The sequence below is a fragment of the Leopardus geoffroyi genome, chromosome C1, assembly GCF_018350155.1.
Source record: "Leopardus geoffroyi isolate Oge1 chromosome C1, O.geoffroyi_Oge1_pat1.0, whole genome shotgun sequence".
Taxonomy (NCBI): domain Eukaryota; kingdom Metazoa; phylum Chordata; class Mammalia; order Carnivora; family Felidae; genus Leopardus; species Leopardus geoffroyi.
In genome coordinates this window covers 101,181,888-101,195,538 of record NC_059328.1, presented here as the reverse complement: position 1 = coordinate 101,195,538, position 13,651 = coordinate 101,181,888, and the positions used below count along the sequence as shown (strand labels likewise).

General features: G+C 41.0%; 1 protein-coding gene across 3 annotated transcripts in view; it reads left to right on the top strand.

Annotated features, from left to right (window-relative positions):
- The window catches only part of SPAG17 (sperm associated antigen 17), a 239,686-nt gene that overhangs the window by 27,702 nt on the left and 198,333 nt on the right, over window positions 1–13,651 (top strand). For all 3 annotated transcript variants that reach the window (XM_045478817.1, XM_045478815.1, XM_045478816.1), the window contains exons 2-3: window positions 5,579–5,719; window positions 6,351–6,434. In XM_045478817.1, coding sequence (XP_045334773.1) covers window positions 5,579–5,719; window positions 6,351–6,434 — 225 coding nt within the window. The remainder of the gene's footprint in view (window positions 1–5,578; window positions 5,720–6,350; window positions 6,435–13,651) is intronic.

Genomic DNA, 13,651 nt, shown 5'->3' with positions numbered 1-13,651 from the left:
AAACTGCTTGGTCCTCAGTATTTTTCCAGAGATGGTCTTGGCATCTCTATGTCAGTCTTAGACGCATGGGCCTTCCTGGGGCGGGGCCCTGACGTGCTGGTAAATGTTTACCCACCGGTTCTCTAGGGGCAAAGCCCTGACTCATGGCATTTAGCACTGTTGTCGTTTAGATACTCCCACCATGGGGGGATTTCACGTTGTCGCCACAACCTCACCGGGCAGTCGGGGAGAGTGGGGGCAATCGGACCCAGCACACTCCTGCTGAGGGTCAGAAGGTTAGAACAGATGGGGCAGCGATGCCCCATGTGTCAGGTTCGGATTCTGCACATCTGGCCCCTGATACCCTGTGCGGCTTCTGTCTTTCCTCCCTCCCTGCCCCACCCTAATATTCTCTCGCCATAAAATCAGGCTCGTAAGAATTTCATAAAGACCAAGAAAGAGAAAGGAGTCACAGAACTTGCAGCCTGTAGGCAGTTGGGTGGAGGGCAGGAGGGAGCAGGCCATGGAGGTCCCTCTTGTTGGGTGATGGGAGAAAGCAGAAAAGAAAGAGAGGGAGGAATGGTTTTATAGTCCATGCATGTTTGTATGTGAGTCTTTGGCTCTTCCCCTCTTATCTGGAAGAGCTGCCTCCTTCCCCTACCATCTGGTTGCTCGACTGAGCCACTCCCAGGAAACCTGTTTTAGCGGAGGCCCAGCTGCAGGGCCTAACGCCCCAAACCCTTGTCACGGACGCCTGCCATAAACCATGCTGGATCAGATACAGCCTGTTCCCCTCCTAAAAGGCCTCATAGCTGCAGACCGTGTGTGCATCACAGTTTCATGATATGCTACCTTCTAGTGCCTTATGATTTCACAGAGCCAAAGTCTCGCCATCCAAGCACATTCTCTGTTGCCTTAAAATATTGATCAACAGATATTTATAGAGAGCCCTGCTCTATTTCCCGGTTACTGCTGGGCACCATGAGGTACAAAAGCGATTCAACCTAATTTCTGACCTAAAGAGCTCATGATCCACTTGAGAACACATGACAGCCACATGAACCAACTCCTAAAATAAGAAGCAGTTATAATAGTATGATGACCACGTCAGACTACAGTATTTATCAGAGATTGTGAGGCATCTGCAGTTAGAGAAGAATGTATAAGAAGAAGTTGTTTAGTAAAGGCAGTCAAAGCGGTGAGGTAACTGCATATCCTGGGAAATTGTATTGTTCTTGTTTATTAGATAACAGCGTGTACCCATTTTTAATCTATATTCCTAACTTTTTTATAATTACAACCCCTTTTTAACACATACGATTGTAGCAGCCGGGTCTATGTAATAAAAATATTTCTTCTGCTGGCCAACAGCCCACACTAACACTCTTTTGCTGATGGAGATCCAAGGCTCCTTTTGAAGGAAAAACCTGGTATGAGCAAGACATTCACAAATCCCTGTCCCCTGGCAGTAAATCTACTTAACAAGAAGGTCATCTTTTCAGTGGAGAATCGACCTAAAGTACAGGTTTGCTTATCTGGATGGTGTTCAATAGCTCTGAAAAGAATTTGACTCCTCAAATGCCTCATCGGTTTTGTTCGGGGCTTGTACATCTCCTCCAAATAAAAGTTGTGACAGTTCTTGGTTCATAGAGCTCGTCGGGATCAATCGGTACTAGGTAGCGGACCGTGGGAATCTCATGGCAGATCTCTGAGGGCAGAAGGCCCCCTGACACAGGCCAGCGAAGGCAGAGGGAGAGACCACGTGTGTTGTGTGGCATTGCCATTCCCCTACCTGATTATTTGTGCCAATAGGAGGAAGCTATCACATTCCCATGGGCCAAAAGCTAGTTTTCATTTGTTTTTGAAAGGGTTTTTGTAACTATCTTAGGAGGTAGGAATGCCGAAGTGAAATCTGGGGAGTTTGCCATATAGGAAAGGCAAGTCATTATCAATCTACCCTGTGTGTCTGGGACAGTAGGTGCATGTGAGACAGCCAGGGTCGCTGCATTAATGTGAATACTTTGTCGCTTCGGAAGGCTGGGATGTCTGTGTTTGGGTTAAGACGCCCTGCTGCTAAGCTTCAATTAGGTGAGGCTGGTAAAGTAAATAGAAGGTAATGGATTGTGTCCATACATGACTTCATTCCATCCTTGAAATGACTTTATCGATAACTGCTGGAAGGCAAGACTCAGCTGTAGCTGTGTCCAATATACCTCCAGGCAACAGAGAGCTGACTTTATTTGCTAAGGTGTTTGAGGTGTGCCCAGGCTAAAACCCCGGATCCTTCACCATCGGATACATCCAATGTAGTTTTTCTAAGACGATGAATGCTTTCTTTGTCTAGGCGTATGCTAAGAGTTACCCCAAACTTCTTGAATTGTGTTAAACAAACCCTCCTATGGTGGCAGTTGGTCAGAACTCACCAGAGTGCGTGCTATGTGTTCATTTCTCCCCTATGGTCTGTCAACATTTGTTTTCTCTGTACTCAATTTCTCTTGGTGCCCTGTGAACCCAAATTTAAGGACTGTGTTTAACAGCATGTTGGGGGGCAAGGGGGAATACGGGTGGAGGGGTGTTTTTAATAGCTTTTTACCAAATCTGTGTCCCATTTTTTCCAAAACAATTTCCTATTTCTAAAACTGCTGCCAGTTCATGGAAATTTGTAATCTACAGTTATCCTGAAGTCCCAAGAGAAAGATTCAGAAATGATCTCCACAGAGCATTGTTCATTTAAGGATTCTTCCTAATTAGACCCCAGGGCAATGACTTGCTTTTCATTAGTTGAATATTGTGCATTTCCTGACATGTCGCTGCCCCCTAGTGCAGCACGCTAGTGAGTGCATTCTTCTCTGCAGACATTCTTGATTTGCATTATTACTGTCTGATCAGTCCATTTCATGCTTACCTGGGTTCTGGCAATGTGATTAGACACTAATCCATGACTCAGATAAAGTCCTTCATGGGCCCCATTTTTCCCAACAGATCCTTCCGGGAGCAGGAGTTTGGTGGGCTAGCGAGTGCAGATGAGAAAAATGGAGTTTCAGCTGGACTCTCCAGACCCCTTCCAGTGGAGAGACTGGGCCCAGAATTTTCAGCATAGTGCCATGAATCAGAGGAACAGATCTCGTGTTAAGGTGCATCCAGGGCAAAGTAAAGAACACTCGGCTTGGAGAGAGACAAGCTTAGGAAATTTCCTTAACCTCTTTGAGCCTTTGTAAAACTATCATCGATTCAAAAAAAAAAAGTAATCTTAAGATGTCTTAAGGATTTACTACATCATCTATTTTTGAAGGTTTTATACACTTTAACATGTGATATAAATCTTCATCTATTATGTTTACTATGAATGAGGTAGCCATTAGGTGCAATTTAAGGATTATGGAAAGGCATTCTGACCCCAAAGACTTGCTCTCAGAACCGTTTCAAAATGATCACAAAATTGTAAGCCATGTATGTGGTCTCCGTGCCAAAATGACCTTGAACAAGTTGTTTCACTTCGTTGGGTCTCTGTTTTTCCATCTATAAAGTATTAGTGCACCTATTTAAAGGGATTCCTCAGGGATTCAATGAGATAACATATGCCTGGCACATGGCAGATTTCAATAATTGTTAGTTCCTTCCTCCTCCTCCTCCCTTACTTTTTTCTGGTCTGAAATAGTCAACACCTGCCTTTGACACCTGATACTAATGGGTAGATGGTGCCTAGACGGTGTACCGTGATGCCCTCTTTCTGAATCGTCCCCCAAAGAGTGGAGCGGCAGTCCTTCCTTGTCCCCATCAGCTTTCAAATATTGGCGAGGGCATCTGCCCTGGGGAGGGGATAAGGTAGAGGTGGTCATTAAAATCTTCAGTGTCAGGAAGTATAAGTGACAGGAAGCTGGGGGTATTGCCTGTTCAGGAACTGTGTACTTTCTTGTGAGAATAAAAGAGATTTTCCTTCTTTAATGATTATAGTTGCAGTGTTGACTGGGGGAGCAGACAAGAGATAAGAAAGGCATCCAATGCGGGAAAGGTCATTTGGTGATAGTGGAATTTTTTTTTTTTTGTCAAAAGAATACATTATAAATGTCATACCTACTTTGAAAATCAGAATATTAAAAAAAAAAACAACAGATGCTCAGTCTTCCTGTGGTGAATTAGCAAACAAACGAAAAAGGTCTTAAACCCAATGAATGTAACAGAGGCGAACACATCGAGCCACACCTACATGTACATATGCACACACACGCACATACTTTGTAGGTAAAATACACATTTTTCTGCTTTCATGTGTGGTTTTTGTTCTGAATGCAACATTGGTGGGTTTTGTTAGGTAGTTAGTAAGTTTCTGTGGAGAGAAGTAAGAGACCTTTAAGGATACTGATTATTCGATGCTAAAGAAGAATTTGCACTGAGGTCTTTTCTCCCTCCTAAACCCTAGTTCTGTCATCACCCTGACCATGGACTGGACAGAAACCACAGAGCACCACAGAAAATTATGGAATTCATTAAATTTGTGTAATATCCTTTCACCTCATCGTAGACGTTGTTTTGGAATCCATCAACAAGAAGTTTTACTCTTTTTGAATCAGATTTCTAGAGCAGAGCTAGAGGGACGTTAGGTATTGCCCTGTCCGAACTCCTTTATTTTATAAATGGGGGAAGTAAGGCCTAGAGAAGACACGTGGTTAGTGTGCCCCCCTTTATTATTTATCTCTCTTTCCAAATGTCTTTATCAAGTTTGCTTCTTCCATCTCCCCATAGGATTGTGAGTGTGCAAAAGCACTAGACCTGGTGTGCCTGACCTTGACACCCAGCACCACACAGTGGGTAATTCAGTGAATTCCATTCTTACTCTCCAGCCAGCTGCTGCTTCTCAAGAGAATTTATCATTATAATAGAGAAAGGGATTACTGAATAAGAATATTGTAACATTTAGTAACATTTCTTTAAATTATTTGATGCAAATTTCATGTCCGAGTGTAATATTTTAGCCTATGTCTGGGAGTGGGGGGAAGTATTCGTTTGTGAATTAGCAATGAGATTCTCGTGTTACATGAGGAGGAAAAGCTGTGTTCTAGTTCCGTGCTTTACCAAAACTTCAGGGATTAAATTTTTACCCCATATAAAAGCCCATTTGGCAACTCATGCAATGTTACCCAATATTCAACAAGAGTTTATTGAGTTCCTACTATGCTCCTAGCGCTATTTATAGCCTTAGGATGTACCAGGGAAGAAAACAAAGATTTCTGCTTTCAAGATTATTTCTTAATATATATTTGTAACATGAAACGACCTATTTATTACTAATACCAAATTACTCTTGGACAGCATTCTTGTGAAAGCATGCCATTTTTAAAAAGTTGTCTGCCTTAAAATAAAAGGTCTAGTTTCAAAAGAAAATGGGTTTTTTTTTGGTCGAGTTACATGAAATTTGGTGCAACACTGCCGCCTTGCGGCCACTTGAGTCAGGAATTTATACACACTATATACGCTCAACGCTTACCTTTAAGGTAGGGCTTAAAGTGAAAATTACCTTGTTTTTTTGGTGGAAGCCTTAGACACAAAACCTACCCAGGAGTATTTATCATTTAATTCCTTCTGGTTTTTTTTTGAACAGAATGATTGGAAGGGCTCCATCGCTTTTGTAGTTGGAAACCGGATTGAGGACGATCTTCCCATTCGAGCATTGACTCTTGCCGTCCAGGTCCCTCAGCGCAAATTCTTCAGTATCGTATCATGGCAAGACATTCTACAGCAGGTACCTGTCCCTTTCACCTCTAAGCCCCTTGAAGACTTTTTTTTTTTTTTTTTTTTTTTTTTTTGCCTAAAATAACAGAATAAAGTAATAAACTAAATAAGACTTTCCTATTCTTGGGCTGTTGGGTAAATTTGGGTGGATTCTTTTAAACAAAATTTAGCTAGAATCAATGTGAACTGTTTAATCTGGAAGAATTAGTTTAGGCCCATGAATATTGCCCTTTCTACACGCATTCATTTGACCAAACCTCTGTAGCCATACCAGACTCCCTGCTAGGCTCTTTGAGGAATTATCTATTTAATAAAAGATTGAATAATAAAAGACTAAACTATTTACTGTTCTAGCAAAGTCCATAACAAGCCAGAAGAATTAAGTCTACAGAGAAGGCTAGCTGTCAGAGGTCAGAGAGGAATGACAACATAGGAAAGTCCTGGCAGGTGGCGCATACGCCTGTAACTACTAACAGCTTCACCAAAGTGACTATAAATTTTTTACTTAATTAATGAATATCTCTTCCTTGCTAGGTTTCTCAACCCTTCAAGTCACCTAAGTATTTGAAATTTACATATACCTAACTATTCTTTAAGTACGCTTCTCTTGTTCATCATAGATGAATTTGATTTTCTTACAGATCAATGAATCAAATGCCCTTCTTGGAACTACATCTAAGAAAGCAAAGAAACCTGTAGGCAATAGTGCTCCCTTATATTATGAGGTAGGTGAACATCTTTACTGAAAAGAGTTTTGTAATTTTTAGAAAATGAGAACTGAAGTGGTGATCTGATAGTCACTTTTTAAGAAGTTTTTAATTCATTCTTTGAAAGCAAGTTCTGGGTCCTCATTGGAGCTGCCTGAGGGTAGACACTTAAAAAAAATCTGCCTCCATTCTAACAAAATCCCTCTCTAGGAATAAAATTGTTGTAGATTGTCGACACCATCCCTGCATCCAATTGAAGATTATAAATCAGAAGTTTTTATATTCAAGAGAGTTGGGTCATACTTTTTCATGGTAATTATTAAGTGTGTGATGATATTAAAGGGAGCTGTATTATTAGTGTATTACAAAATATTAGTTTCACCAAAGGAACAATGTAAAAATGCCCCAGAAAGCGTTTCCTGTACAAGACAGAGACACAGCTGTTACAATTTTCCATCAGTTTGTGAAATTTGGGCACACTTCCATCCTACTTCAACCAACATGAAATAATGATAATTTTTAGATTAATGGTCCATTCTGTCCCTAGCAGATGCTTAACACAAAAGTCTGGCCTGGGTGACCATTGGGTTTATACAAAGACTTAGAACTCATGCTCAGTACGAGGGGATTTCCTCTCCTGCTGCCTTGTTAATATCGAACTTACAGCTTACGAGAAGCTATAAAAATCCAGTGATTAATTAGAATATCACTTAAAATTTGTCAGGCACTGTTTTATGGCTCGTCAGACTGAAAGCATAAAGATTTTTGGATCTTTCTAAGACAAACTTGTTTGCACTTTATTTCAGTGATCTAATAAAGTTTTTATGTGTCTCAGGTCTTGGATGATTTCCTAATGGCCGCTTTAGTATTGCCTGAGTACTATCTGAACAAGTTTCATTGGATTTATTTACGCTTGACAATACAGTGGATTTTACAACATTAACTCTTGCCATCCTACTCTTACTATCACGAAAAACTGATTCTGTGCTGTTGGAGTCAAATAACGCACGTTTCCCCTCTTTTTATGATGCTCTGGATGTGCGTGCTCCAGTTGAAACATTATGTGATACCTGGATTTAAAATATTGGAAGTTTTCTTCTGAAGTAGCCATAGAAAACCATGTCCAATTCTCAGGCCTGGGACCAATTAGCCCCCAAAGGACTCTTTCTTCTTCAAAGATGCTCAGTAAAAATCAGAGATGATAACAGGCCAGTTTTGATGTCTAATCTGGACAGACATTTTGACTTGGATGTGGGATAGCACAATGTTACGAATCCAGAGTTCAGTTAGAAAGCCATTCCTCTCCAATATGTGCTGTGGCTCTGGGTTGTGAATCCTTCACTCAGGGGAGGTCCATTTCACATCTGGCTCTGCCACATTCTTCCAGTGGAGCATTTGGGCACTAAGCCTCCCACACCCCCACACATACCCTTTTCTGAATGGTTCCAGAAGAAAAGGGAAGGGAGAATGAGCACCACAGAGATTGGCCCTTGGGTATACCAGACATGCATCAACTCCAATTGCTTCAGTAAAAACAGATATAGAACATGAAACAAATTCAGGCTCTTGATCAGCGTCAGCCGAGGACAGAATGCACATCGGGAGAAGAGGGCACATTTCCAATCTCAGTCCCTTCACGCTTAGGACATGTTCAGAAACTCTGTCACTTGGTACCTCACCCCAAGTGAATTGAGGAGCTGCAGGCCATGTCAACTGAGAACTCCAAGGTAGTTGTGAGCGGTGACCATGAAAGAGGCGCAGAAGCCAAACTCTTTTGGGACTTGTGTTTGAGGCTTATGAGTCTTTTTCTGCTTGAAGTCTTGCATAATCTGTAGCAACTAGGACACATGGCACAGGTCAACTCCCCAGGAGCCTCTTTGGGGAGTTTTTTCTCAAAAGAAACTCAGCAATGGGGAAGAAAAGGTCACCTAAGAAAATCACTTATGTGACATGTGATATCCATAGAGTTGTGTCTCCTCCATTTTGGAAGGAGAACTCAAGGTAGACACTATGAAGACCATCCACTTACATTTACTTCTATTGGTAGGGTACCCTCATTGGCCTTAAATCCGAGCCTAGTTGTTCTCACTTTAAACATGGTGCTGACCAGTTTGGCTTTCTGGTTTCCTTGCCTGCAGTCAATTAGGAGCAGCAAATTAAAGTGAAATGTCACCACAGTGCAGTTCATCCATGAGTAGTAAAATAGCGTCAGAACCACATTACATATTTCCAGTAACGACTTGCGATGTCTGGGCCAGCAAAGACCACATTCCTAAGTGATTTGCTCAGGCTTTCACTTGGATGGCTGGGTGTTGTGTACACACAGCCTCATTTTGAAATTGTGTAATTTCCCCTGAAACTTTAGAGTTCATCGAGCCATAGTATTGTATATATGAGAGAGTCTTTATTTATAAACCACAGTTCTTTGAAAATGTGCTTAGATTTGTGCTAATGTAATTCCACAGAGACATAGCTACAGCCCATTTGTTTGTTCACCATCTCCTGTCGGAAACCATGTTCTGCTCTATCAGGAACTATTCTAAGGACTCGTATGGGAATGGGAAAATATTCACCTTTGTGCATAGTCTCAGGGATGTTAGCTATTACTTTATTATAGTAGTAGTCTATTATTATTTAATATCATTATTTAATAATGATGATGAAAATGATGATGATCCCATGCATTGGCCTTACATACGAACATACTTTCTAGCTTGTAATCCTATTTGAGGATGCGGACTTCTATGAAAATGGATATACAGATATTGTCTGTATTATATAATGACCAGTTTTACCAAATAGTGGCATTTTACCAAATACCAAACAATTAAACAACTACATTCTTGTTCAACACTAGGGGTTTAAACACTATCTAGACAATGGGTGGTGGGGAGAGATGAATAGTATAAAGACTGTAACTTCAAGAAGCTTAAGGATTAGTTATGGGGAGAAGGGGGAAAAATATATCCTAACACACAATAAATGGTCAACAAATGCTTATTAAAAGAGTGAACAATACAGTGCATCGAAGTCCCGGAGAGACAGATGAAGTGTCATGGGCATTCAAAGGAAGATGAGCTTACCATTAGCTACTGTGGGGTGATGGGTGAGATCTAGAGGAGCCTTGTGGAGAAGGTGGCGTTGGGAGGGAAAGCAAGCGTGGCTAATTTTGATCTTGAACATATATTATTCCAATTAACCCATATCACAATTCTAAAAGGAAATGTAAATATCCCCATTGTACAGATGGGGAGATGGAGGCAGAGAGAAGGTAGGAAGTTGACTAGTTAGAATAGTGAAGAACTTGAATTTGGCCATAGTTAAGTACATAGCCTCAGGTTGTTCCTCTTTACCACAAACCTGGTACTTTTCCACTGGGCTCAAATCTGTCCACCCTCGGATAGTAGGTCCTGGCGGTCTTGACATAAGTAAAGGCATAGAGGAGGGAGAAGAGTGAATATGTGCTAAATTTGTAATTAGATGGTATAAGATATACTCAGTAGGCAAGGGAAATCCTATACGTATTTGAATTACAACTTTAAAATCCTGAATATGGATATCTATGAGGAAGTATTTCAAACACTCCATAGAATCCATGCTTTAAGATACACTCTTGGGCTTAAGTTTGTTTACTAAATGTGCACAAATATTTGGCTGCATGTGTCTGTTTTATGGCCCACATAGAGAATCCGACTTGTTCATTTGCAGGTTTATTCAGTCCCGACCAAAACTAAAGAGGAAAATATTAAGGATCATTCAAAGCTAGGTGCAGTGTTCCCTATGAGAGAGGTCTATGCATACCTGCAAAGATTCTCCCACCTGCAATTAAATCTGAGACACAGTATGTGTGCATTATAAGAGATGCACAAATTTTGGACTTTGACTTTGTGACTTTGATAAATTAGGAAGAAAAAAACTACCAATTGGACAAGTTTTTTTTTTTTTTTTTTTTTAACTTCTCTGAAATCTGGGTAAACTGTCTTAAAAGTTTTAGGTTCCATCCCACGGGTGTCTTTATTTTGTGATGGTGAATATCATACCTTCTACCTAGAAATGAGCATCCATCCACACATCCAGTGTTTGCCTGCCTGTATGACTTATTCGGAAAAAACAAATGAGGTCACCACAAAATTTTTTAAAAAACACAAAAGTTTGCTGAAACAAAAAAGTATCTATAAAGAATAAAAGTATTTACGGCCTAGTTGGTGATGGGCTTATTTTAAAAATTGATCAATTCTATACAACAAAGATCCTGGACAATTTGCAAGATTATGTAATACAGTGCGATTTTATGAACACAAATAATTATTAGTTTTCCTCTTCACTCCTATCGGTAAAAAAAAATAATAAGACCTTGTTTTTTAACTCATAGGTTTTAATTAAAATATTTTTATGGGCTTTTCTATTGGGAGATCATTCTGGGAGATCATTAAATATGGAAAGATTTGTTTCTGATGTTAGATTTGAAAGTAATGAATCAAATGCTGTTAAAAAATATATGGGTTGCAAATTTTATACATAAAGATCTAATTAGTTTCATCACGTTTTTAAGATAGTTTGCTGGTATATTGGATTAGTATCCCCAGATGTAATAATTTCATTTTGTTGGTTCCTATTTCTATGTGTGTAGGTATATTCTTCGGCTCTTTCCCGAACGCGTATTCATAATAATTCACAAGTAAGAACACAGACTTAATTATAATCGAGTTGCCCCCCTTGTCCACATTTCTAATAGGAAACTCATTCCTTTGACAGTGCTTCAAATTAACAGTCTATTCAATGGAATTGGAAGCCCTTATTTGGGGGGGGGGGTGGCCCTTGTCAGAATGAAAAATGGAAAACTCATGCTTCAGAGATAGAAACAAATAATATGTGAAAACATTTAAGAGGTTTGAAGTTATTAAAATGGCAGCTCTACTGGGAACAGAAAGCAGCATGTCATGGAAGAAACGAAGGAAAAGGGAGTCAGGAAGCATTCTCTGGCCTTTTCAATCCTGCGTTTTAAAACAAAACAAAAAAATTCAGGAAGAATTGGAAGGTAGCCAACCTAATGCCGTTATTTCATAGAGCTTAGGGATACACCAGGAAATTACAGGCCAGTTAGTTTAACTTCACTTGTAGGGAAAGTATTAAAAACTGCTGCAGGAGATCAAGTAAAAAGATGCTTAGAAAAGCACAGCTTGATTAAGGCAAGCCTGGCCAGCGTGGTTTTCGGAAAGGGAAGGTCATGTCTTAGGAACTTGTTGAAATTCTTTGAAGCTATTATGGCCAGTACAGTCTTCAAAGAATACAGCGAGGCCCAGGATCTGCGTATCTTTTCCGTTCCACGCCAGTCCTTGAGGGACGCTTGCAGAACGTGGCCCACATCAGGGCCTCGGTGCCCCGAGTTTCGAAACCACTATCAAAATAGTAGAAAATAACCTCAGATGGAACATTTTTAAAGCTGGAACCAATTAATACAACCTGATATTTATAAATGTAAAATAAAGACTTGGAACAAAATTTAGGAATATTGAGCTGTAACAAAGAAGTACTACATTGGGACTATAAAAACAATCTGGGGAGTTACTGGGCCAAAATCTGGGCTTTGGAGGCATTTCTCGCCCGAAGAAGGGAAAATGACGAGAAGTCACAGTGCTAGAAATGGTTGTAGGGGAAAGAGTTATGAAGAGTCACAACCAAATGAATTTTGTCAAGATGGGAAAAGGAGCCGTCAAATGTGTTAACAACCCCAGGCCTCTACAGTCCTGGAGAAGGCCAGAGCGGCCCAGCGGAGAAAGTTTAGTCCAGGCTAGTCAGTGAGGGGGTGGAAGTTCATGGCCTCCATTGCCTCAGGAATGGGCTCCTAGGGAGTGAATATATTTGCCTCTCAGATCGGAAACCTGGAGTGCTCTTTTCAAAGAAAAGCACAACATAAGCAAAGGCGCTGGAAAGCATCCAAATCATGCCCCCCAGCTCTTTTCCACCCTGGGGCACAGGCGGCTGGCCAGGCCCATGCGTTCCAGGAGGAGGCAAGTAGTAGTCCCTGGTGAGGAGTGGAACCAGAAGCTGAGGCCCCTGGGATTCAGCAGCAGGAAACATACACCATCCAAGTGCCATCCAAGTGATAGAGACGCTGGTAGGACCTTCGGTCCATGGGAGAGCTTCCAGACAAGACAAGAATCTAGTCGAGAATTCCAGGACATAGATCTCACTGGAGAAGAAGCCACAAGAACAAAGCAAGGTTCAGCTTGTGTGAAGGGCAGCCATCACCGTCTTAGCCGGGATGGATTCTGGAACTTCCCCAACACTCTACATTCCACGCCCACCATGATTGGAAGGATGTCAGGGAGGGAATCAGAAAGACTGTATCATTCTAGTCCTGTACCTAAGACTGTGAATAATCTGCCTTTATGTATGGCAATAATAATAGTTATGATTTATTGACTCCTTCGTTTATTCCAAGTCTCATGTGCTTGGTGCTTCACATCTAGTAGCTAACCTAATCTTCTCAACAGCCTGCCAGGAGGTACTTACAAATGGTGAAAGTGGAGCCTCAGACAGGTTGAGTAACTCAGTGACTCAGAAGCCTCTGTCCCCTCTGCTTGTATCACATAAAAATCGAGGATAAATAGTTGAGATTCTGCAAGTGGTTGTTGTGGTTTAACATTTCTTGAATACGAGCTACTGTTAGCAATTAGAATTAAGCTCTAAAGCTCTCAGTCATTCTGTGATATGTTTACTGCTCTTCCTGCTGCTTGGGCAAAAACACTGGTATATCTGTACGTGACAAAGCTGCCAAACAATTTTAGTCCTATTTTTTTTTTTTTTTTTTGAGCCACACTGATGAGTAGCTCCCAAATGTTTGGAGCAACTGGGACTTTTAATTCTTACAGTTTAGATTTATATGGTAAAGGTGACTAAGTCTTTCCTTTGGGAGAGGGAGGATGGAAGGATGGGAATTGAGAGGGAAGTTAATACATATACATGCATTAGAGATAAAGGTGTGGAAAGAAAGAGACCTGTCTGAAATCCTACACGATTTAGTGAGAGTGAATTTCATCTCCCAGAGTGCCTTCTGCTAGCTTGGTGAGACATGTACTTACTGGTTAGATGCGCTGATCCAAACCAGTCTGCCTGGGCTCATGCTCTGATTCCACCACCTACTGGCTATGGGATCTCGGGCAAGTTCCTCTAACTCTGTTGTACCTGTTTTTTGCTCTGTAAACTCAGCGTCCATGGTGGTATCCGCCTCA